The 26,416-nt window shown below is 38.2% G+C and overlaps 1 protein-coding gene across 1 annotated transcript; it reads right to left on the bottom strand.

Annotated features, from left to right (window-relative positions):
- Nucleotides 1-25,422, bottom strand: DCK (deoxycytidine kinase). Its single transcript, XM_087827069.1, has 7 exons — nt 25,300-25,422; nt 20,297-20,412; nt 5,886-6,079; nt 4,751-4,898; nt 3,226-3,341; nt 2,155-2,245; nt 1-228 (listed from the first exon to the last, which is right to left on the bottom strand). The coding sequence occupies exons 1-7, from the start codon at nt 25,388-25,390 to the stop codon at nt 202-204; spliced, it is 783 nt and encodes a 260-aa protein (XP_087683195.1). The 5' UTR covers nt 25,391-25,422; the 3' UTR covers nt 1-201.
- Nucleotides 25,423-26,416: the final 994 nt, after the last annotated feature.

Genomic DNA, 26,416 nt, shown 5'->3' on the forward strand with positions numbered 1-26,416 from the left:
GGGAGGGAGGGAGGGAACTGGCAATAAACTTTCATATAGGATTCATAAAAAAAAATTTTTTTCTTGGAACAAAAATGGTTAAAATCTTGGGTGTTCTAAAGAATGAATATGAATGAATTCATATGCATGAATAGGAAGCTACGAAGATACACAAAGCTGAAGTATCTGGAATCATTTTGCTGCCTGTAGTCTTCTGCAAGATCACAAAGTGCTCAAAAATTCTTTGACCTGAAGGGAAGAAAAATATATTAACATAATTATTTAACTAATTTGAGATATCTAATATTCATCTTCATTTAAAAGTATATAATAATTGAAGACCCCAACTGTATAAGTAATTCTATCACAAAGCTGCAGCATTTACTTTAAAAGATGTATTAATAAATAGTTTAGAAGTAAAAGCTGAATTACCTAAAATGTAATTACAGGAGTTATTAAATTTAGCCTAAGATTGATATAGCTCTATAATAGCCATAATCTCTTTTATAATCTTTAATTTTATAATCATAATTTTATCTCTTTATAATACCATAGACCACTGACATGTGCAGCTTTAGTAACTACAATGGTTGAAACAGCTCTGAAAGTTCAGACACATAACAGATCCGTAATTTTTCTTCTTTTCTTTTCTTTGGCAACGGCCCCCCTTCCCCTGGAATTTTCTGTAATTTCTCTAAAGCACAAATTTGAATCTTGTATATAGTCTGTAATGTTAATGTATGAGGAAAGGTCATATAAGCAGTGACTGAATCTAGCCAACTAACCAACATCACAGCAACAAAATTCTGTTCTCTTCATATTCTAGACTACACAGTAATTCTCCTGAACAGACAACGATTATTGCCATGTAAAGATACCTAAAAAAGAAAGCCAACTGCTAACATTATTAATGAAAATAAAAATAAGTAATACAAAATGATGAGTCTTAGTCAAAACACTAAAATGTTAAGATAAAAATTTTAAAAGTGGTTTTCCAGAATCATTCAGTTAAAATAATGGTTGGCTGTTAGTACTGCAATGGCTGACTTAATAGTATCATTTAAGTGAATTTTATCCTGTATTTTTTAATATAAGGAAGTAGTCACTTGAATTATCCAGATATGCTTTACCTTATATGATGGGAAAACAACTATATGTGATAACAGTTATCTATAAATGTTGAGGTTTTCAAAATTCTTGAGATATATCCCTTAATGAATATCAAGTATGTATCATAGGAAATAGCAGACATTTTGTGAAAGGAGAATAGAAAAATCAATTTATCTCAAAACTAAACCAAGTGTGGCTTCTTTAGACCTTAGATCACTAAGTTAATTAACACGAATATAAGAGATACTTGTTATATAATTTCCATGACTATTCTCTCTCAGGCATTCATCAATAGGTTCTCTCCCAGTACCTTTATCAATAGAGGCACTACTCACTTAATAGAATATCCTGAACATCTGGGGGGTAGATTAACTCTGATTAAGACAATGACTCAATGACTAGACAATGACAATTCATCATTGACAAGGTCCCAAGTGAACTTCAAAACTGAAACTCCTTTTAATCTCAAGACTTCAGCTAATATAAAAATGGATTAAGATCCTTATCGTACAACTTCAAATATCCTCCACACTGAATTTATTTGAAAAAGTAAACAAGTACTTTATTATTAAAATGTCTAATGATTGGTAGTGTAGGGAACAGGTAAAGAAGGGGAAAGAGCAGAGAAGCTGGTGAGCAAGAACTTTTGTGATTATTCCTATCACAGATAAAGGAACTAAAGAAGCTCCTTATCTTAGGTAAGGCCACAAAGTTAGAATTTCAAGTTACACTTAGAATCTAAATAAAGAGTCTCAATCTCTTTAAAGCTTACTGACTGGTCACGAGTATATAGGTGATTCCGTGTCCGAACATTGCTGACCGGTCACAACTTAACTCATCTCTGCACTTACATTAATTTAAGTAATTTTAAACACCTTGCTGACCAAAGTAGCTGGCTGCACCTGCAAATTCTGGCTCGAAATCGCCAGTCAGCAAGGTGTTAATGGTCCTTTAACGTAACTTTATGTAATCATTTCTGTTAGAAAATTGTATTCTCACAAATGAGAACACTTTTTTAGATAAGATAAAGCAAATGTTAGTTTATAAGTCTTTGTGTAAATCTACCTTTTCAACCAGGCTGTCGTGTTTATCTTTAAAGTCTTCATTAACATCCAGTGTTAAGATAGGCACTTCTTGTAGATAATCAAAGTTGGTTCTATTTAAAGAGAGATGAACAAAATAATTAGAAAAAGCAATAAACAGCCCAGCTGGCGTGGCTCAGCAATTGAGCATCGACCTATGATCCAGGCAATCAAGATTGGATTCCCAGTCAGGGCACAAGCGTGGGTTACGGGCTCAATCCCCAGTAGGGGGAGTGCAAGAGGCAGCCGATCAATGACTCATCACTGATGTTTCTATCTCTCTCTCCCCCCCTTCCTCTCTCTGAAATCAATAAAGATATATTTAAAAAAATAAAAATTAAAAAAAGAGAAAAACTAAAAACTCATTATATCACAGAAAAATCAAAATGTCAATCATTCTATACTAACGTTATTCTGCAAGTAATTCATTTGATAGCCCCTTCTTTCTCACCAAGATTTACTTCCAATATCTAAAAATCTCAGGTATAAAATCTATAAAGCTAGGCACTGTGACATATAATACTCCTCGAAAACCAAAAACATATCATAAAGTAGGACTGTCTGAATTTTAAAGATAAGAAAACTCAATACAACTCTGAAACTCAAAGAGATTGTCCAACATCACACACTAGTGAGAGAGACTGGATTTGAACCAAAAACTGACTAGTCAAAAAGTCCATACTTTTAACAACTATGCTATACTACCTCCCAAGTCTCAATCAAAGAAACAAATTTGAAACACCTTATCTTAAAATACTCTCTGGAAGAGAGTACCTAAATAATGTACACAGATATATTTCCTATTTTATCACTTAATGTGAAATTCCATATATTATATGCCATCAATACCACTGGGGAAGATTAGCTATAAAAACTTTAAGGAAATGGATCTCTGAAATAAAAAGAAACAAAAGCCACACCTAATTCTGAAAGAGATTACAATAGGAATAAATAAAATGGCTGAAAATAAAAAATTGGATATATTGTACATTTTTATTAAAATTTGATAAAGGTACTAAAAATGAGTAATAAAATAAGAATAAAGAAGCCTTACTTCAGCGTCCTATGCAGGAGCCAGCTTTCATGCTTATAGTGAAGCTTCTCCAAATATTCAAGAGGAATGCCTTGTTCTTCTTTTCTTCCCCGTAAATATATTCTACTCAAGCATTTCTAAAAGCAATAAGAAGGGTAGGGGGGACAATTATTCTTATCTGATGCCATTAAAATTTTCTTCTCTAGTGTCTCTTTAGTCATGCTAGCCAAAGTCTCTATTGCTTCTAGAAAGAAAAAAATAGTTCCTTTTCCCCCTCCTTGTACTTTTCAACCACTTGATGGCTCTAAACCAAGTAGTACTTTCAAAAATAAGCCTATAAACTTTTAGCATCCATATTTGAAATATACTGTCTAAAATAAGTTTGGCAAAAAGAAAAAAGTACAACATAAAACTGTGCTTCTAAGTCTATTATAAATTCTCTTTTCAAATAATTAAATGATGCTCTAATCAAAAGATATCATAAACAATATTAATGAAATAAAAGTTTTGTATTAGACTTTAAAATATTGACTATGAATGTTTCTAACCATAAAATAATTAGTATTCTTTATGCTCTTTCTTCTATATTTGCTTTTACTATTTTCATAATTAAAAACAAAAACTTATTTTCAGAAATGAAAGTAAATTTCAAAATTATTACTGTTAAATTCTGGTTTACTTATTAGAACAAAATTATCAGTTGGAATCAGAAACCTAGATTCTTTGAAAAAACAGCTTTAATATAATACAATATTCTTTCAGGCTAGAAGTCATAACATTTACATTCATCAGAGCCTACTTTGTGACTCAGGGAAGAAGCAGAAATAAAAAACAGAGAAAAATTAGAATACAAGCACCAAAACCAGAAATTTAATACATGTAAGCTCTCATTTGGGTTAGTTTTATGAAAAGCATCCACTTGGTCTTCCTGGATTCATTACATGATTTCATATGTAAACGATAGCTATGTTGCCACCTATCATGAAAGGAACATTTTCAAGTCAACTCCCTAAACTGAAAATGGCAAGGGTCCACTAAGTCTCTTCCCAACTGTAGCTGCTATTACCCAACCCATTCCAAGCCAAAACCATGAAAGATTTCCTCCATCAACTTTGCCATTCATTCAGCAAATATTTACTGAGCTCCTACTACGAACCCAAGCCTTATTCTAGGCACTGGAAATTAAACAGTAATTAAAATACCCAAAATCCCACTCATGAAGCCTACCAATATTCTAGAAGTTGCTTGAGCAAGTTTCCTAACCTAGCTGTAATAAGAGACTCTGCAAATAAGAAATAATGAAGGATAGAACTGAGGAAGAACATAGAAGGACCTAAAAGAGCAATTTGCCACATCTGGGCTTCTAGTTTGCTGAGAAAAGAGAATGCTACTATCTACACAGTTCTGAGTTTCTAATTTGAAGGTAGGAAGCTAGAAGGTGGGGAACGAAGTTCAACTAAATTGCCTTCACTGCATAACACCGCAAAAATTTCTAAATATTACCTTAAATTTTCAAAAGAGCAAACAAATATTTATTAAGTCTCACCTCTGGACTGGCTCGAAGATAAATGATTCCATCCAGTTCAAGGCTTTGGCCAAACTGGTTATTCATCCAGTCGTGCCAGTCTTGATAAATTGTCCACTCTGTTTCATTCATACATTCAGATTCATACAAATTAGATGCAAAAATATACCTGAAAGAGAGTTTATATCAACACATAAATCCTTTCCAAAAAGCACAGAGAAACAGAAAAGAGAAAATGGACCTACTAAATGGACATGGAACATTCTCCTAAAACCTGTGGCAGATATTGCCTTGGACAGCAGGAAAAAACAATAGAATACCTCCAACTACAGAAAATTATGTGCTTGGCCAGTGGTTCTCAAAGACTCTTAAAACCATTCCAAGGGTTCTATGAGAGGCCAGATTACTTTACATACTATACTTCAACCAAAAAAATATATTTAACAGAGTGAATATAGAAGCATAAATGAGAACCCAGCTGTCTTCTATTAAATCAGGCATTAAAGAGATTCACAGAAACATAAAATGCTGTTCTCACTAATTTCGTTTTGAAAAATGTAATTTTCACTAGTATGTTATTTATGTTTATACATGATGGGTTTATTATTGCTAATTTTAAATAAATTTTTTCCATTTCTCAATCTTAACTTCTAATAACATAAATATGAATAAGACACAAAGATCTTTGGACTCAATAATTATTAAGAATGAAAAGGGGTCCTGAAAACAAAAGTTTGAGAATCTCTGTTCTGAGCTAAGTCTAGAGGTTAAAAGAATCCTTGCATAAGCAGGGTAATTCCAAGGCCCCCTTAGAGATTTTTTATCTCCTTCTCCAGTGAGAATATAGAATATAGATTCAGAGTTAACCAGAGCAAATGAGAATTTTAAGAGGATTGGAGGGGAAAAAATTTCTCTACAAATTTGAATGAGATGGCCACCATATTCCCTAGTTTCCATGGAATCTATGAAATTATAAATGCTAGAACTGCCCTAATGCCAATAATATCCAAGTGCTAAAAGTATTAAATGTCACTTTCCATCTCAAACCCCCCAACTCAACCTGTCTTATTACTTTGATTCCCAGGAAACAGGGAGGAAAAAATTCCAGTTCTAAGCCAAGGTTCCAAACTAATCAGTACAAGTTATTTATATTTACCTGTCGCTATACACAGAGCGTTCAAAAAATAGCACAGGTCTCTCCGCATCCTTGAGCTTGCCATCGAGAGCGGCGAGCTGAGCTCGTACACGACTGAGGCAGGCGTACGACTGGAAGGTGAAAGACCATCGCTCGGGCTTCTCATACATCATCTGAAGAACATTCCCACCACTTTTCTGAGATGTTGTCAGTCCCTGTTTTGAATTTGAAAAAAGAAACAAAAAGCAAAATTAATGGTCAATAGGCCTATTTTAAACTTTTTTAAAAGCTCAAAAAGAGAAGTTGGATAAATAAATGCGTCGTGATTAGCAAAACAGAACTGAGTCAGTCCTCCTCTTCCTCCTTTTCCGCTCTATTTCTCAGGTCCCCAGGAGCCCGGAAGAACCTGACAAGCGAGCGTAGCCACCAATTCCTCAGATCCTTTCCACAAACAGCCTATGGCAGAAATTATTTGTTTGGCCCAAGAAAGCACAGGCCTATGGCAGAAATTATTTGTTTGGCCCAAATGGGACTCTTAAAATTTTTAATTAGTTGTCAATTTCTAAAAGCCAAATAATTTCACATAATATAGCTGGATGTTTATCTCCTTTTTAAAAATGGGAAAATGAAGTAATACTGTGCCTATACCTCCTCTTGGTAAAAATCAGCTAGAGCAAATTCACCCGTGCTTCCATTAGGAAAGACTCATGCTCTCTAGGTTATAAGCCCCACCCCTGTTGAGACTCACGAAAGGCCTGATTTATTTGTTTAGATGCTCGGTCCATTTCAGTATTTGAATCTGTGACCTCAGTCTTCTAATAAAATAATTTGATTCAATAATCATGTTAGAACCAGTATTTTCAGTTGTGAGAAAAAAAAGTAAAATTAAAAAATCCAGTAAAGTCTCTGTAATCTTACATCTGAATTGGAAATAGCATCAAAAACTCATGAATAATTTTTTTCTCTATAAAATATAGTTTTCCTAGCTCTGTCAACCAAAAGGCCTATAGAAATAAACATAAATAACACCCAGATTATATCTAAATGCCATTTTCCACTGAATTAGGGTCACTGTATCGGATTCTGGGTCTGGGGAAGAAAATGTACAAGATGAGCTTAACACATCTTGTTTCAGAAAACAAAGAAACTATCAAAGATTACTGCCCGGCTGGGCGTGGCTCAGCGGTTGATCGTCGACCTAGGATACAGGCAATTGGGGTTCAATACCCGGTCAGGGCACAGGCCCAGTTGCGGGCTCGATCAATGACTCTCATCATTGATGTTTCTGTTTTTCTCCCTCCCACTCCTTTCCTCTCTCTGTAATCAATAAAGATATATTTAAAAAAAAAAAAAAAAACTATCAAAGATTACTGAGGTTGTGCCAATGGCAAAGGAGCCAACATAAAAGGGCTTCCACTGGTCAAAAAATAGGGCACAAAAGGGATAATAAATGGAAGGCAAAATCATTAAGTTCATAATACTAAAGAAAACCAGAAAACAAAAAACCAGACTCTCCAATCATCTTTGGAAGTTGCTAGGGCACCAATTAATTATTCTGGAAATTTGTAAATTAAAAAAAAATCAAACATTTTACTCTGGCCGTTTCTGTACAAATGCTATTTCAGGTTAATGAAGTAGTGTATGAGGAAAAGGTCTCCTTTACTGAAGAATCCCAACTAATACATTCAGAAAACTTGAGAATCAGAATATCAACTTTTGCAACATCTAATGATATATTGGATTGGGGCAACAATTGGAAATTGATGTTAATAAAGTCATTAGAGATAAGCTGACAGGGAACTTTATAATGTATAAGTTAGGCTGACAAAACCTGAACTGACTGATCAATGTGAACATCACAAAGACATCCTCCTGATGGAATGTGAAAGAAAATATACATCACCATCTAAGAAATCTTGCCAAAAAACGAAATTAAAACTAAATCTAATCAAACCTATAAAGATCTACCTACAAATTTACAGGTACTACAGAAAATTGAGAAACGTGTTAAATTATACCAGAGATGCACTCAGCCAAAACCAGAATGAGGGAAATTGCAGACAAATGAAGCAGTTTCTCCAGCTAAAATTGCAAAGAAAAAAGAGGAAGAGGAACCAACAGGTTAACATTTAAAAGACACATTAATAAACATAATGTGTGAACCCTGTTTGACTCTTATCAACAAACGTAAAAAAAATGAGACAATAGGGAAATATGAACACAGACTGGATGTGATGATACAAAAGAATGAATAATCTTTTAGATGCTATTTTTGAACCTTTATTTCTAGAATTCTTTTTATTGAGCCTTTAATTTCTACAGATGAGGTAATTTATTATCTAAAGCAGAGGTTCTCAAAGTATAGTAGGTGAACCCCCTGGGGAGTCTCTGAGACCCTGGCAGGGAGTCTGCAAGGAAAAAAACCCTTTTCATATCAAATGTACCTTTTTTCATTCTCATTCTCTCATGAATGTGTATGTTTTCCAGACTACATGGCATTTGTACTGCAACAGTTCAAATGCAGAAGCAAATGTGAGAATTCAGTTTTTGCTATTTAGTCAGACATTATTAGTATTTGCACAATATAAAACAATGCCACTTTACTCACTAAATTTTTTTGATTTGGAAAATAGTCCTTTTTCATAAAAATGTCATTTATATTAACATGCAATAGATTATCGTGGTTTTTAAATAAATTAACTGATTAAAATTTTAAAGTTCCAAGTTCAATTGCTAAGATAGTAAATATTGATAGATCTGACATAAAAACTCTTTGGTTCCTCAATCATCATAGACTATATCTAAGTTGTTTAGGTAAATAGAGTAACTTTAGCACTTAAATGATGCTGTCTTATGTCTTAAAATAATTAAGAACTCACAGGATTAATCTATTCAATAAGCAGTTTCCCTCCTAAAAAATTCACATATAACGTATCTGCTTCAAATATGATTATTAAACATATATAACATAGTTACATATCCTAATAAACCTAAATAATTAATTTAGAAAAATATCCAATTAAATCGCTAATTTAAAGTATAAAAGTGAAACCTAATCAATATAATCAGTGAATCTAAAAAATATGTATTAAAGTTATTTCAAACTATAGTGTTCTGGAGAAAATAAAACTGAGCCAACTTCCTGACAAGAGATTTAAGTAGTAATTTATATAAATCATCTTCCCTGTGAATGAGAAAAAAAAGAAAATGCAGATTGGAACTGTTAACTAAAATGAACAAGAGGCTGACATTGTAAAGTAAAAGATTTAACTATAGTCTTAGACAAAAGGAAGAAATAGGGAGCTGTCTTCATAGACAGGTCCCTACAGAGGACAAGGAATGCTTCATCAGCCTTTTCTGTAATGTCAAGCTATATACAAAATTCCATATAAAGTCGCATAAAGTCTTTGATCTTGCATACTAACTTTCAAGGAATAAAATACATTTTAATTCCTATTCTTGATACTAGTCCACATAAATACCCCTGAATGCTTCCTGGAAATTCATGCTCAAAGTAGGTGGTTTTCCTCTGCAAAAAAAATCCAAAAGTGTAAATATTATGACTGACCTCAAAGTTTCAGTTATGAACTAAAATCCACATAAACACATGGCATTTTGAGGCAGAATTTAAATTACATACCACAAAACACATAATTAAGTGAATCTTCTTTCCAGATGAAAAAAAAAGTAAAATGGCAAGAGGCAAATAGTCAATAATAGGTCTGTTTAGAAAACACTCTGAGCATCTGATGAACTGAAATAAGGGTATAGTTGCCTTATCAAACTGCTTAAAGAATAAATTTATTTTATGAGCATTCCATTAAAAAGACTTTGTTAATTTGATTATAAATTGACTTTTCACTCCTTCAGCATACTCCAGGGAGAAAATGTTTCATACAAGTGAATTTTTCCAGCTAAATAAAATTTTTCAATGCAACTGAAACTTTTATAGGTGTTTTTTTTGTTTGCTTTTTTAAATCCTCACCTGAGGATGCTTACTGATTTTAGAGAGAGAGGAAAGGAGAGAAATATACATCAATGTGAGATGGAAACATCGGTTGCCTCTTGTACATGCCCCAACCTGGGGATTGAACCCACAATCTAGGTATGTGCCCCTATCAGGAATTGAGCCTGCAACCTTGCAACCAAAACTTTATGTAGTTTTGTTTTGTTGTTTTGTTTTTGGAGAGTACGTTTATTAAAACCGAGGACAGTGAAACAAGGAAGGGCTTAGGATACAAGATGCAACAGAAGAGAGCCTAGGTAGCACTGCTTTGGCTCACTGAGAAGTCAGAGTAAAGGGGGCCCTGGGGACAGGTTCAGGGGGTTAGCCTAGGACCAGCTGCCGCTGCCTGCTGCTCCCCTGGGAACCCTTAGAGTTTAGGAGATGCATGCCTGACAGGGAAGGGGGGGAAGAGAAAGGTGTAGGAGTGCACTGTAGTTATTTTTATAGGGAGAAGACACTATTTATTGTTTCCTACCCTAGTAAACATAGTATTTTGAAAATTACTCTTAGTAATATAAACAACTTTATGAATACTGATTGTTGGATGTATGAAAGAAGTTAGCAACTGAGCACAAGCTTCCATTCTACAAATAACAGTATCAGGCACAAACTGCTCAAGCTGCTCTCTGATCTTACACTAAATGAGGGAAAGTTAGTATTCCTTTAGTTCTTGCCTGTTTTCAGTTTTTCTAATTCCTCCTTTGGTGTCAGGTAGGTGGCCAACACGGTTGCTTCTGCACAGTCCCACACCTGACAGCCCCTTATAATCAGAAAATGTTTATTAGATTGTGTCAAAAGTGTAGGTAAATACCCTATGAATAAACCACATTAACTTTAATGTGTAATTCTGTGACATCTATTTTGGCCACACAAATTAATGTGCTTTCTTCCCTGTTCTCAAGCTATCTGCCTGTCCCTTACCCAGTATTTTTAACTATTGCAAACATTTCCTCTTCAAGAGAAAAGGTAGTTAAATTTGTGTTTTTAAAGTATATTTTCATTGTGTACTATCACTTAAGTAAAGTTTGGCAGGTCTAAAATAATTTCATAAACTTTTGACTAACCATTTCCTTATCAAAACTTCTTTCACCTTTCATGGATATCAGTTATTCCTTCAAAGAGGACCTATGAATACAGCAAAAAAAGATGTGCATTTACCTGCAGTGAATAAAAAATCCAATAAAACAGAAAAACCAGGTGACATTAAATTTCTTTTAATACTACCACCAGATTTTATACATATTTCCTCATTTCTTCAAAAAAGGAGATGATGGAGCATTATTTATTTTTAAACAAGTGAACTTCAAAATAGCTTGAGGGGAAAAATGAAAAGCAATGAAGATAGAACATCTCTGCTTTCTCCTTTTTATACATTAACTAGAAACTTAATTTAAGATCAACTTCTCATGAGTTACAACTGATTTCACGGTAGGTGCTAGCATGGTAGGTTGAAATGGCAAAGTACACTCCCAGCTTAATCTTATCATTTAAACAAGTTTTTACCACTTCATTAAAGGAACTGGATGTATTTGACACTAAAGAAGAGGAGGTGTAGGATGACAGTGGCATCCATGGAGTTCTCTGCAGCATAAACATTAATTTAAAACACAAAATTTAAGTCTTAGAATACTCTGCTCTATTCTGGGTTATATCAACCCTGGCTTACATGGCATGTTTTTTGAAAAATGAATGTGCTTAGAAATACAAGCACAAAAGGCATTTTTATGTTTTTCTAAAAGTTTATTTTTTGTGTCCTAGAAGCAGGAAACAGATTTGAAGAGTTAATACATTTCATTAATCAAAATATCCCTTCATTAAGATAATATACTTCGCCTGGCCGGCATGGCTCAATGGTGGAGCGTTGACCTATGAACCAGGAGCTCATGGTTCGATTTCCAGTCAGGGCACATGCCCCAGTTTCAAGCTCCATCCCCAGTAGGGGGCATGCAGGAGGCAGCCGATCAATGACTCATCATTGATGTTTCTCTCTCCCTCTCTGAAAACAATAAAAACATATTTTTTTTAAAAGATAATATACTTCAATTTTAATAATAATTATAATACCCGTTATTGTCTGTATGAAACTATATGAAAAGTTTTACATATGTTATCTCAGCCCTATGAAACAGTCATTACTGATCCTATTTTTCAGATGAAAAAAGGGCTCAGAGAGATTTAGTAACTTGTTAATATCAATATACCTGGTAAGCAGAAAAACTAGGATCACACCTAAGACTGATTCTAAAGCCATATTCTTTCCAAAATGTTGCACTGCTACTAAATACTGAAGTTACAACTACAAAGTAAACAATACTAACATCTGATTTATCGAAGGGAGACATTTAGATACTATGTAGATGATTAACTTGGTGCTGATGCTCTGTATTTTAATAATTTTATCAGACATGAACAATTTTACATAACTATATATATAATAGAGAATTCACTAATGAGAAATACAAATTCACTAGTAAAAATACGTTATTTTAAAAAATGAAACTAACCATGAAAAACAATTTTTTGTCTTTACAACTTTCATATAAATTTATCATGGTAGTTTTAAGTAAAAATTACATTTAAAAATAAATTAAAGGCACTTCTATTTAGATGTGTGTGTGTGTGTGTGTGTGGCAGACACTGCAATGTATCCTCTAAAACCAGCTTCTTTTTCTTCCTGGATACACAGGTAGGCTTTATTTTCCAGCCTCCCTTGTAGTGAATTGTAGCCATGTGACTGAGTTCTACCCAATGGAAGTAGGACAGAAGCAATGTATACCATTTCTAGGCTTAACCCATAAAAACCTCTCAAATGTTATGATTCACTTTCTTTATCCATCAGTTGGAAGCAAAGGACATTAAGGCCCTAGAGCATGGTTCTCAACTTCAGCTCCAGGGCAAGGGTATAAAAGCAGGGTCCTCATAACGGCAGCATTAACATCACTTGTGAGAAATGCAAATTTTCAGCACTCCCACCCCAGACCTACTAAATCAGAAACTGGCTGAAATCTGTTTTAAGAAGTCTTCTAGGTGACTCTGAAGAATACTGAAGTTTGAAGAACTGTCCTAGAGGTTGAATGAGCTACAAGTTAGAAGGGGCCTGGGTCCCTGAGTCACATTACAGTATGCCATCCACCAAATACTATATTGTACTGTTCTCTGACTGAAAAATCAAATTTGATTATTTGAACCACAGAGATTTTAGAGTTTATTACAGCAGCAACTGATATACCATAAATCTACCTGATACATTAATAAAATCTATTAGAAGTGAACTTGGTTCATTTGAAAAACACTTGTGATCAATTTGCTATGCACTATAAATACTGAGATAAAATAGGCTTTAAGGATTTCTTTATATAGCTAGTGAGCAGAAGTTTGAAACTTTTTCTGAAGAACCTTGAGGACTATATATATGCTAGGTAAAATAAGCCAGTCACAAAAGGACAAATCTGTACCATTCCACTTATAGATACAGAAAACAGAATGGGCTGGGAGGAGGGGGCAAAGGAGAGTTAGCTGTTTAACAAACAGTTTCAGTTCTGCAAGATAAAAGGTTCCAGAGATCTGTTTCACAACATTGTAAATATACTTAACACTATGAACCATACACATAAAAATGGTTAAATGATAAAATTTGTGGGTTTTACCATAATAAAAAGTTAATCATACCTTAAAAAATCATAATTTCCTTTTTTTTAAAAATTTTTAGCCCGGCCAGGCATGGCTCAGTGGTTGAGCATCATCCTAGGATCCAGGAGATCGCAGTTCGATTCCCAGTCAGGACACATGCCCAGGTTGCGGGCTCGATCCCCAGTTGGGGGCATGCAGGAGGCAGCCAATCAGTGACTCTCTCATCATTAATGTTTCTACCTCTCTCTCTCTCCCCCTTTCTCTCTCTGAAATCAATAAAGATATATTAAAATATATATATATATTTCAATTACAGTTTACAACCAATATTATTTTGCATTAGCTTCAGGTATACAGCACAGTGGTTAGACAATCACATACTTTACAAAGTGGTCCCCCCTATGTTTCCAGTACCCACCAAGCACCGTACATAGTTATAACAATATTATTGCCTATATTCCCTATGCTGTACTTTACATCTCTGGAACTATTTGTGACTAACAATCTGTAGTTATTAATTCCTTCATCTTTTCCACCTAGCCCTTCAACATCACCCCATCCCACCCCAACAATCAACAGTCTGTTATCTGTATATGAATCTGTTTCTCTTTTGTTTGTTCGTTTATCTTGCTGTTTAGATTCTACATATAAATAAAATCATATGGTATTTGTCTTTCTCTGACTGACTTAATATAGCATAACCTCCAGGTCCATCCATGCTGTTGCAAATGGTAAGATTTCTATCTTTTTTATGGCCGAGTAATAATCCATTGCATATACACACCACAGCTTTCTTATCTACCTATCTATTGACGGGCACTTAGATTGCTTCCATTTCTTGCCTATTGTAAATAATGCTGCAATGAACACAGCGGTGCATATATTCTTTCAAATTAGTGTTTTGGTTTCTTCGGATACATATGCAGAAGTGGAATTGCTGGGTCATAAGTCAGTTCTGTTTTAAATTTGAGGAACCTCCATACTGTTTTCCATGGTGGCTGCACCAGTCTGCATTCCCACCAACAGTGCACAAGGGTGCCCTTTTCTCCACATCCTTGCCAACACTTGTTGTTTGTGGATTTACTGATGATAGCCACTCTGACAAGTGAAAGGTGATATCTCCTTGTGGTTAGTTTTAATTTGCATTTCTCTGATGATTACTGATGCTGAGCATCTTTTCTACTGACCTTCTGTGTGTCCACTTTGGAGAAGCGTTTCATACATCTCCTTTTATTTGGATTTCCCAATAAATGTAATCTCTCTTGCCCAAACACATATGGTGATGAAATTATGAATAATTTTTATTCTATTTCTGTAAATCCTATCTGTAATTCTGTAAGTCACTTCATGATAGAACACCTTAATTTACAAAAAAAAAGATTATTGCTAATATAAGTGAAAACTAGAAATATCAAGTAAAAATACAAAATCACCTATCTTTTTATTCTAGTCTAACCTTTGTAATTATGACAAAAGAGTTGAATAGGTTCAATAAAAAAGAATCAGAGTCTACCAAACAAAATAATCATAAAATAGCCAAAAAAAGTTATCAGGTGATTTCAGAAGGTACAAGTGCAAGTATTTTATCAAGCACTCTTAATTAATTTCCAATAACGACGTATCAAAAAATGCTGAATATATTTTATTCCTTCTTTCTCTCAGTTACTAATTTCTCAGTAGCTTCTTAATGGTAAGAAGTGTTAGATGAAAGTAAAAATAGTACTTCATGATTAATAACAAAGATCCCAAAAAGAATTCAGCTCAATGAGAAAACAGGACAGAGCAGAGATATCTCCCTAACACTCAGTATATCTCTAAGCTAAAAGGAAGCAATCAAATCAAAGCTTTGGGCTTAAATAATAACATAAAGCACATTGTTATTTGAAAGAAATCTTCAACACAAAGAAAATAACCATCTGGATGGTATGTTTTAAAGATAATCTTAACATGGGAGGAGAAGAGTGGGAAGTTACATCTTTTAAGGCACTTAATCTCATTATTTTGCTAATATCTGTGGCAGCTTGTCAACAGTATAGAAACATTACAGCCACTAGGTGGCAGGTTAAAAAAAACAGGTTTAAAAAGAAAAAAGAAAAACCCAAGCTAAGCATGCAGGTGCAAATTTAGTTACTGACTAGGGCAACAGATCAAAAGTACCAACAACCCACCTCTTCCAATTCTACACTGTCAAGAAGCGTGATTAAATGGAAAAAATCTAAAGTAGGCCTGGCCTTGCAAGGGTTGGGTCTGAAGACAGTCTACTTTTCACTACTGATGATATTCTAAGAAAGCTGAGATTTGGACAGTCACACTATAACCCCAGGTATTAGATCAGGAATGGATATGAAGCAGGTACTCAGGATGAAAAAAGAAACCTTCATTTCTTGAGTTTAGTGGGTGTCCAGGAAAAATAAAGTATCCAACCCAGCTGGGGGGTTCATTTGTTGAGCATTCCTCCTGTACACAAAAAGGCTGCCAGTTCGATTCCCAGTCAGGGTACATCTGTAGGTTACAGGTTCATCCCTGGTCTGGGCGCGTATAGGAGGCAGCTGGCCAATGTTTCTCTCACACAAATGTCTCTCCCCCCCCCCCCCCTAAAATCAGTGAAAATATCTTTGGGAGAGGATTAAAAAAAAAAATACACTGATACGGAATGTGCCTGCCCACCACTCTCACACCCCACAACCCTGCACCCCAAAATACTACCCGCACGAGCAGGAAGTGAGAACAGGGAACAAGGCCTCACGCTCCACCCCTCCTCTGCATCTTGGCTGGAACGTCACAGACATGACCCTCACTGACCACCTGTTCCCCTGCTCCCCCTCCCCCACGTCCTATAATTGGGAGGACCAAAAAGAAACCAGAGAGGAGAGGCAGGGAAGAGCAGAGTCAGCAGTCACCCCACCAGTGTCAGAAGCCGAGTACCACCCTATCCCCACCTTGCCCACATTTAATAAAAACCTTCCACCCAGGCCCCACTGGGCTGCCTCATTCTCCGAGGCACCTGCTCTCACTTCTCAAGCGCAGACTATCACTTTAATAAATTTACTGTGCTTTGCTAAATCCGTCTGTCATGCTCTTGGATCAGGTTGAGGCCTCCCTTGGCCTCCCCGGGTATCACCTGGCGTCCCTCATACTGTCTGAAACTCCACCTAGAAGTACAGAGGACTAACAATGTAAAACCTCTCAATACACACAGAAAAATAATGCTATCCTCAGAGAATGAGCACCCAAATCCAATAAAGGTAATCAAACTGTAACATCATGGAGACACGACTGGATTACAGTAAACTGATAAAAATATATGGTAATAATAACAGGCCCTAGCCAGTTTGGTTCAGTGGTTAGAGCGTCGACCTGCAGACCAAAGGGTCCCGGGTTGGATTCTGGCCAAGGGTACATACCTCAGTTGAAGACTCAATCCCTGGCCTCGGTTGGCACAAGAGCAGGAGGCAACCAATCAACATGTCTCTCTCACATCAATGTCTCTATCTCTCTCTTTCTCTCTCCTCCTTCTACTCTGTCTGAAAAGTAATGGAAAAAATATCCTTGTGTAACGATAAAATAATAATAACAACAACAACAACAGGAGCATCTCCATGGTAGTTTTAAAGAAAGGTCAGTTCTGAATTTTGACTCTAGTACACATGAAGAAAATACCACAGCCCATAAACATGAGTATCAGATCCATGAAGCCAAAAGATTCTCAGAATGGAGAAAGATGCATCAGTGTGTCACAGCCTGATGATAATACAACTAATTCCCTGAGCTCTGGTTCTAAACTTAACAGACAACATTCTTAGTATAAACTGTCTTCCCAAGTATATTAATGTAATGTTTTCAACCTCTCCTCTCCAATATTAACTAAAGGGTTCAATATACTCCCACCACTAAGTAATTCACTAGGGCAGTCATTTTTCACTAATTTTTTATTTTTTTGAGAGAGAGAGTGAGGAAGGGAGCAAGATGGAGAGAGAAAGAGAGACATCAATCAGTTGCCTCCTGTGTGAACCCTGACCGGGAATCAAACCCAAAACCAGTGGGATGACGCTCCAACCGAGCCAGGGCAGAGCAGGAGGCATTCACAAGGAACTGTTTATTTTAAAAAGCACCCAAAATCCTTGAGATTCTTACGAGTTCCTTCTACGCTCTGCCAATGTTGCTCACTGGTTGAGCACTGACCCGTAAGCCTGGAGGTCACGGTTCCATTTCACCATCAGGGCACATGCCCGGGTTGCAGGCTCAATCCCCAGTAGGGGGCATGCAGAAGGTGGCCAATCGATGATTCTCTCTCATCACTAATGTTTCTATCTCTCTTTCCCTCTTCCTTCCTCTCTCTGAAGTCACTAAAAACATATTAAAAAAAAAAAAAAAGAGTTCCTTCTACTAGTTGGGAATTATGGACCTACATAGAAAACGGATTCACTAATTCAGTGAATCTGATAATCACATTTCTCTTTGCAAATTAAAATTCTGACCCTTTGGTCTGCACATATCAGTTTCTATTTTATAGAAACTGATTAATGTGAGGTTAATGTGAGGTATACTGAGAGGTAGAGACATTTAATGTGTCAAAAAATCAGTCATGCATATTTGAGTTAGAAACTTATGACACTAAAACTAGAATGGACCTTAAATGGAGGTCCCCTAATCCAATCTATCCTAACACTGCCTCAATGAAAGAATCCTTTCTCTATTTCTGACAGTGATTTAACTTGGCTTCTACCTAGCACCTGAGAATAACTACACTGATAGTTGATCCCAGAAATGGGGAGGAAAGAACACAGTCTCTCATTTCTAAAGGTAAGCAAACCTGACAGAGTAGGGCACTTTGGTGAAAGAGGCCATGAGACATTCTTTGGGAAGTAAAAATGCAGGGTGGGAGAAGACAGAAGATCAAAAAGAAAATGGGCAAAAGGACCTGAACAGGGACTTCATGAAAGAAATCCAAAAAAAGAAATGACAAATTAATTAATTAATTAAATAAAGGAGCACAATCTCATTAGCAATCAGGGAAATACAAATTAAAAACATAAAGGTATTAAACATTCAGCAGGATGACAAAAATTAGGAAGCTGAACAATACTAAATATTGGCAAAGATATGGAGTAGTAACAGCTCGAGTACTCTGTGGGGAATGTAAATTGGTAAAAACACTTTGGAAAACAACCATCATACATATACCCCACAACCTAAAAATTTTACTTTATTCCTAGAGAAAATCTTGCATGTGTGTAACAGGATTCATGTTCACAGCAGAGCTGTTTTTATAGCAAGTAAGCTAGAAACTACTCAAAATTTGATCACAGGTATAGAAAGGACAAATAGTGACATATGAATACAATTGAATACCATATGGCAATGAAAATGAACAAGCTATAGCTGCATGCAACGTTATGGACAATTTGCATAAACTTACCAAGCAAAAGATGTAAGAGCAAAAAGAATGCAAACAGTTGATTTCATTTATATAACATTCAAACAGACAAAATTAAGTTATATTTCTTAGATATATGTTCATGTATGGTCAAATTATTTTCAGAAAGCAGGAAAATTATTATCACAAGAGTTATTTTATGAGTGATTACCTCAGTGGAGTCATTAACTCTAGGGAATGAAATGTAACCTGAGAACTTCTAGAATGAGAGTAATGTTCTCTTTCTTTGACCTGGATGATGGTTACAAAGATGTCAGTCTTAAAATTGTTCTTCAAACTGTATATACGTTTCATATACTTTTCTATAGTTACATCATATGTCAATAAATAATGTTGAAAGAAAGAAGCGTATAAATAAATTTACCCATTTTAAAATTCTACTTAAGGCTAACCGTGCCCTTCCCTGGTGGAAATATCAATTTCTTAAGGAAATGGGAGTCCATATAGAAAAGAGTCCCTTCAAGCTTTAGGACTGCTTATTCTAAGGAGTTGGAGTGTGATGAATGGGCCCTAGACCTAAAGTTAACTACACTTGGCAAACAGGTATGTGAGAAAATATTTTTGGTTATTCAAAACCATATATCCTCAGAGTTTACAGATTATCTTGCTAATGATTTCTCCTTGTATATATAATTTACATTTTAAATCCTCGTTATTTCCAGATTCTTCATACCAACAGCTAAACTCTAAAACATAAGACTTTTTTTTCAATCCTCTGTCCACTGCAGCTCAAGCAAAATTTCTAGCACACATTTCCATATTGAAGGTTTCTGCAATACAGCTATGTGGCTTTCAATTTCAGTTCTCATTTCTCCAGAAATGAAAACTTTAGCAATTAGATAGCTCTTCTTCCTACATATACAATAAAAAATTTTGCTATAAAAAATGAAATTTTACTGTTATCCCCTCTTTCTCCATTGAAACTTGTGTACAGGATGAAAGTCTGACAAAAATGACAGTACAAAGAAATGGGAGCTAAATGCTTCTAAGACAAAAGGCTTGAAAGATAAACTCATAAAATTTATAATTGGGGAGTTGTTTTTTGTTTTTCTTTTTTTTAAAAAACAAAATGTAAAAAGTCACTCAAGGAATTTAACTTGCAATTTAGAATTTTTAAAACTTTTAATTTTTGAAAACTTTCAAAATCTTACCTAGATATAATAAAGTCCATAAATCTTAGGTGCATATAGTTCAATGTTTACAGATAAACATCGCTGTCACTGCTGCCCAGATGAACATAAAGACTTAAAGCTAGATTTCAAAGTTTTATTAGAAAAAAACATAAACAAGCAAACATGCAAGAGATTTACTACTGCTTCTCTAAACTAAAAGGTCTTTATTTAAATTTTATTTTCATACCTGAAATTCATCTTGATTACTTTGAACATTGCACCATCTGGCAACAGGTTCAGGAACCACTTCCCAGTCCTCGCAGACTTGTTTAAGGATATTCACAAATGTTGACTTCCCTGCAGCTATTGTGAGAGGAAAAGTAAAACTGAGGATGAAAACGTACCAGAAAATTTTTTTAAAAGCCAAAATTGTCTTCAGCTTTTCAAAATTTATAGTCGTGCACAGCATAATGATATTTCGGTCAATGTTGAACCATATATAATATGGTGGTTCCATAAAGACTAAAATGAAGCTGAAAAATTCCTATCACCTAGAGACACATAGCTGTCCTAATGTCTTAACACAATGCATTACTCATGTTTGTGGTCATGCTGGCATAAACAAACCTAGTGCACTGCCAGTCATATAAAAGTATAGCACATACAATTATGTGCAGTACATAATACTTGATGATAATAAATGACTATGTTACTGGTTTACATATTTACTATATGTAATTTTTATTGTTATTTTAGAGTTTACTCTATTAAAAAAAAAACCCACACAAAATAAACAGCCTGGCTCAATTGACTGTCGTCCTGAGCACTGAAGGGTTGCCAGTTCAATTCCATCAGAGCACATGCCTGGGTTGTGGGTTCGATTCCCCAGTCAGGCACATACAGAGGGTAACCGATTAATGTTTCTCTCTCACATACATGTTCTCTCTTTCTCCCCCTTCTTCCCTCTAAGAATGTCTTTGGCGCCTGACTGGCATGGCTCAGTGACTGAGCACCAACCTATGAATCAGGAGGTCATGGTTCGATTCCTGATCAAGGCACATGCCCGGGTTGCAGGCTCGATCCCCAGTAGGGAGAGTACACAAGGCAGCGGATCAATGACTCTCATCACTGATGTTTCTCTCTCTCTCTCCCTCTCCTTTCCTCTCTCTGAAATCAATAAAAAATAAATAAAAAGAATGTCCTTGGTGGGGATTACATAAATAAATAAAACAAAGTTCACTGTAAAGTAGTATGCCATGTTATACCTGCAGCAGCCTCATAAATCTCAGGGTTACCACATCTTTTGATTGCATGATTGTCTCTTGTACTTGACTTAATCTCGTGTCATTTTGTACAGTGACATGCTGGACAGGATTGTAGCCGATAAGCACAAGGCTATCCCATATAGCCCAGGTGCATAGTAGGCTATACCATCTAGGATTTCGTAAATGCCCTCTATGATATTCTAGCCAAGACAAACTCAATGACACATTTCTCAGAACATATTCTCATCATTAAGCAGTACATGACTGTAATAGCAAACAATACATACAACAAAAACATTTAACTTCCTAAACTTTGTTTAGATTTTTTAAAAATTTAATTGAATTTATTGGGGTGACATTGGTTAATAAAATTCTATCAGTTTCAGGTGTACAATTCATACAATTCATCATACGTATCTTGTATTGTGTGTTCATTACCCCAAGTCCAGTCTCCTTCCATCACGATTTATGCCCCCTTTATTGTCTTCTGCCTCCTCCCACTAGATTTTTTTTTTGATGAAAGCTAAAAAGGGCCCGTCTACTTATATTAAACACAGTAGTTATTGTTTTTAGTTTACCAAAACCATGGAAGAGAAAAATTTAAAATCTGGTGAGATTTTAGGCAAGATGTTATGGCAGAAAAGAATCCTAGTCCTAGACTCACTTTCCTTAACCAAACAATGAGCAATAACTTTGTAGGAACTGGTTAAAGCTATTTTCCACTTAATCAGGTATGTGATTTTGGATAAGTAACTGAACCTCTCTGAGCATGTTTCCCCACAATACAATGGAGACAATAATACCCTCCTAATGGAAACTGCTGTGACAAGCAAGTAAACTATCACTACAGTGACAGTCATTCTATGCTTTTACATTTTCAAAATTTTCTTCTCAATTGGTTCCACTCTCTGTTTACAAACAAACTCAGGTCTTTCTTATCTAAAACTAATTTAGAAACAACCAAATAAAATCAATATAAATACACATCCAATGCCTATAGTTTTAGAATGGAAAGCAGTATATTATTATATGACAGTTATCATATGGCACTATGGTTATAAATTATAAAAACATTTTTGCGAAGTATTTCCTACAAGCAATAGCCATGTTTTATCTGCTTCACTTTCATGGTTCTATGCAGTATGTACTCTATCTAATCCTTAAAAAAAAGTCATCTGATCATTCACTGGTTTCTGAAATATTGGGGGTGGGGGTGGGGTATTCAGGTGTAATCAGAACACATTATATTCATTATTTTTAAATTACCCAGGAATACATTCCATTTAATAGTAGGAAAAGTCTTGACCTAGAATTTAACAGGGTGTAGCAATACTCCTAGAACACCACACCCTTCCTATCTGAGTCACCAAATGTGGTTATATTAGACATCTCTAGTCAGCATAATGTCTCTCTCTCTCCCTCCCTCCCTCCCTCCCTCTCTCTCTCTCTCTCTCTCTCTCTCTCTCTCTCTATATATATATATATATATATATATATATATATATACAGACACACACACATACATATATATACACACAAACACACACAGAGACAAACATAAAAAGCAACCTCAGTATGCTTATAAGAAAAGCCTCCTCTTCCTTATAAACTGGATCCAAACGGCAAAAAGAACTTACCTTTGACTTACAAAACTATATTCAAATCTAGGACATTAAATAGGAAAACAGAAAAAAAGAACAAACTGGAAGAACTTTAAAAGACATATATAGAGAAAAAAAAAGAGGAGGTTCAATAGGAAGGTAACAAAACAGTTGAGGAGAAAATTAGATGACTACTGGATCTAATCATGGGAAAAACACTGATGACCACAGAGTTTGCATAGAAAGGGTAAGCACAGGGACTGTAGGACATAAGTGGAAACATAAAATGACCACCAGACATTCACTGAGGTAGATGAAGATGGAAAGGAAAATGTGATGCTCAGGCCCTGGCCACTTCATAAATCTAACGTGAGGGAGTATTTTAGTAACAGAGAACATGAGAAGACGGGTATGTGAGTATAAAACTAAAATGACCAGTTAAGTTTCAAATTCTAGGAAGAAGAAAAGAATCACAATATTGTTTTCTACTCACAGATTAGCAATTTGTACATTTATAGTTTATTTGGATCTAACAAATTGGAGGGGACACGAACAACAGCACAAGTGCAATAACAAACAACAACTGGCAAAGCCTCAGTGTCAGGAAAGACAGTAAGTGGTAAGAAACAGCCCATCTAAATAGTAAATTGTTGTCTTACAGATGCAGGCTCAGTGTTTGCAGATATTCAAATTTTTCAAAAGAAGTTAAGAATCTAGAATTTAAGGGAAATCATAACATTTAATGCTAACAAGTAACTGAATTTTTTTTTTTCTTTAAATCTGTGCAGGCCAATATTGTATAAATGCAGGCCATCAGTTTGCAACTCCTGTTGTAGGTAAAGGGGAAGTCAGAAGAATTTTAAGCAGGGGACAACACAATTACAGTAGCACCCCCTCATCCACAGGAGATAATAGTTCCAAGATCCCCAGAGGATGCCTGAAACTGCAGCACCCAAACCCTATATATAAGTTGACCCTTGAACAACACAGGGGTTAAGGGCGCTCACCGCCCCTCCTTGGTGGAAAATCTGCATATAATTTTTGCCTCCCCCAAAACTTAAGTTGTCCCTTGGTACCCAGGGGGATTAGCTTCAGGACCCCATAGATACTATAATCTGTGGAAGCATACAGTCAGCCCTCAGCATCCACAGACTCCCAACCACAGAAACAGTACAGGTATTTCATTGGCGGGAAATCTACATATAAGTGAACCTGTGCAGTTCAAATGTGTGCTGTTCAAGGGTCCAACTGTATATGGATCTTTTCCACCGGGGCCTTAATACTGGAGCAATGAAACAAGACATTCTCTTTGACAGTATGTTCCGCTTTTTTCTGTTCCTTGGAATGCTGCTAAAACACCTGCTCGCCTTGCTTTTTAAAAGTCCAAGTGCTTTATAAAAATTTTTTAAAAGTCCAAGTGCTTTGAATGTGGTAAGAATTCAAAAACATTTGCTGTATGCATGAATGGGTAGTACCTAACTTGGATACAAAAAAAATTCTTTCAAAACAAGAAATGTCAGGCATAGGCTTCCTGTGGTAGGAAACATGCAAGAACGGGAAGATCAGCTGCATCTTGCAAAACGCATTAATGGTGTAGTCTGTCCCCACCTGGGGAGAGAACAGAACCTGTGACGGTCTTTGAATCATAATCCAAAGTTTACTTAGATATAGGGTAGGCAGCGCGGAAATCCATGCTGTCAAGGTCATTAAAAGCCTCTTTCCTTGTCCTCCAATATTTACAGCCGTTTTATGTGTAATCTCTAAACATTGGAAACAAGCCACAGCTAGGGAAGGGATGAACTGTGGTATCACCATGCAGTGGACTACCACTCGGCAGTAAAGGGAGAACGACCGAAACACGCAACGCGAGCGACTCTGAAAGCATCACGCTGGGTTAAAGCGGCCAGGCTCCAACCCGCACGGGCCCTTCCGGAAGGGGCGAGCCTGCGGGGAGCTCGGGGAGCGCTCGCCGCACCGGAAGGGAAGGGGGCCGAGTACGCGGCGGCACCCCAGTCTCGAGGGCCGCAGGCTCCCGGTCCTGACCGTGCCGCCGGCAAAACGACCTGTTTGCCGAGCCTCACGGAAGAGGACACCTGCAAAGGGGTAATTTAACGTGTCAACTGCACCCCAAGAATGGACACAACCCCCCAAAAACCTTCCCTCTGCGGCATCCCAACAAAAAGATGAAACCGGCCCAAAGCGGTTCCGGTTCGGGCGCCCGGCCTGAAGCCCAGGAGGCCGCCCCCCCGGGGCAGGGAGGAGGCCGGGGCGGGTGGAAGGGGGGGTCCAGCCGCGGCCGCGGCCCGCCCGGGGAAGACCCTCACGGAGGAGCAGCCGCCGCCGTCCCTCCGCCTTCCCGGCCCGCCGCTGCCCGGGCTCCTTACCGATGTTCCCTTCGATGGAAATCTTCTTGATGCGGGCTCCCTCCGAGCTGGTCGCGGGGGACGAACAGCTCCTCTTGGGCGGGGTGGCCATGCCTCGCGGGGGCGCGCGGGCGGGCTGGGCGCAGACGCGGGGGCTCGCGCCGCCGGTGCCGGGGACTCCGCGCTCCTCCGCGTCTCCCGCCGGCGGGGCTGCCGATTTGATTTTGGCGCGCGGAGGCGGCCGAAGGGGCGGACCGCGGCCCCGCCGCCCGCCCAGCGGGAGCCCCGCCCCGCGTTCCCCTCCCCTCCCCTCCGACGGCCGCTCTGGAGACCTGGGGGGCCTCCCGCTTTGGGCCGCCGAGGCAGGGACCGCTGGGCGCGCCCCGCACGGAGGATCCCGCGAGAGCAGGGCGGGGCCGCGCGCGAGGACGCGCCTCTTCCGGGATGCCGTGGGCGGGCGGGGCGGGGACCCCGCGCGGGGGCCGGGGGCGCCCGAGGGCTGAGGGGCAGCCCGCCGTGGTCCCGGGGGCGCCCGAGGGCAGTGGGGCAGCCTGCCGGGGTCCCGGGGGCGCCCGAGGGCAGCGGGGCAGCCTGCCGGGGTCCCGGGGGCGGGGGCGCCCGAGGGCTGAGGGGCAGCCCGCCGTGGTCCCGGGGGCGCCCGAGGGCTGAGGGGCAGCCCGCCGTGGTCCCGGGGGCGCCCGAGGGCAGCGGGGCAGCCCGCCGGGGTCCCGGGGGCGCCCGAGGGCAGCGGGGCAGCCCGCCGTGGTCCCGGGGGCGCCCGAGGGCAGCGGGGCAGCCCGCCGTGGTCCCGGGGGCGGGGGCGCCCGAGGGCTGAGGGGCAGCCCGCCGGGGTCCCGGGGGCGCCCGAGGGCAGCGGGGCAGCCCGCCGGGGTCCCGGGGGCGCCCGAGGGCAGCGGGGCAGCCTCCGTGGCCCCCGGGCCGGCTGGGCCGGGCCTTGGCGCTGGGCGCGAGGGAAACCCGGCGCCATCCCGCGCTCAGCCTGCGGACCACCGCCGAGGCCGAGCGCGGAGCAGCCGGGCGGCACCGTCCGCAGCGCTTCTCGCGCCTTAGCGCGCAGGCCCGCGCTGGGCACCCCACCGCCGGCGCCGATCATCAGGAAAGGGCACCAGGGGCCGCC

The sequence above is a fragment of the Miniopterus natalensis genome, chromosome 1, assembly GCF_054644295.1.
Source record: "Miniopterus natalensis isolate mMinNat1 chromosome 1, mMinNat1.hap1, whole genome shotgun sequence".
Classification (NCBI taxonomy): Eukaryota; Metazoa; Chordata; class Mammalia; order Chiroptera; family Miniopteridae; genus Miniopterus; species Miniopterus natalensis.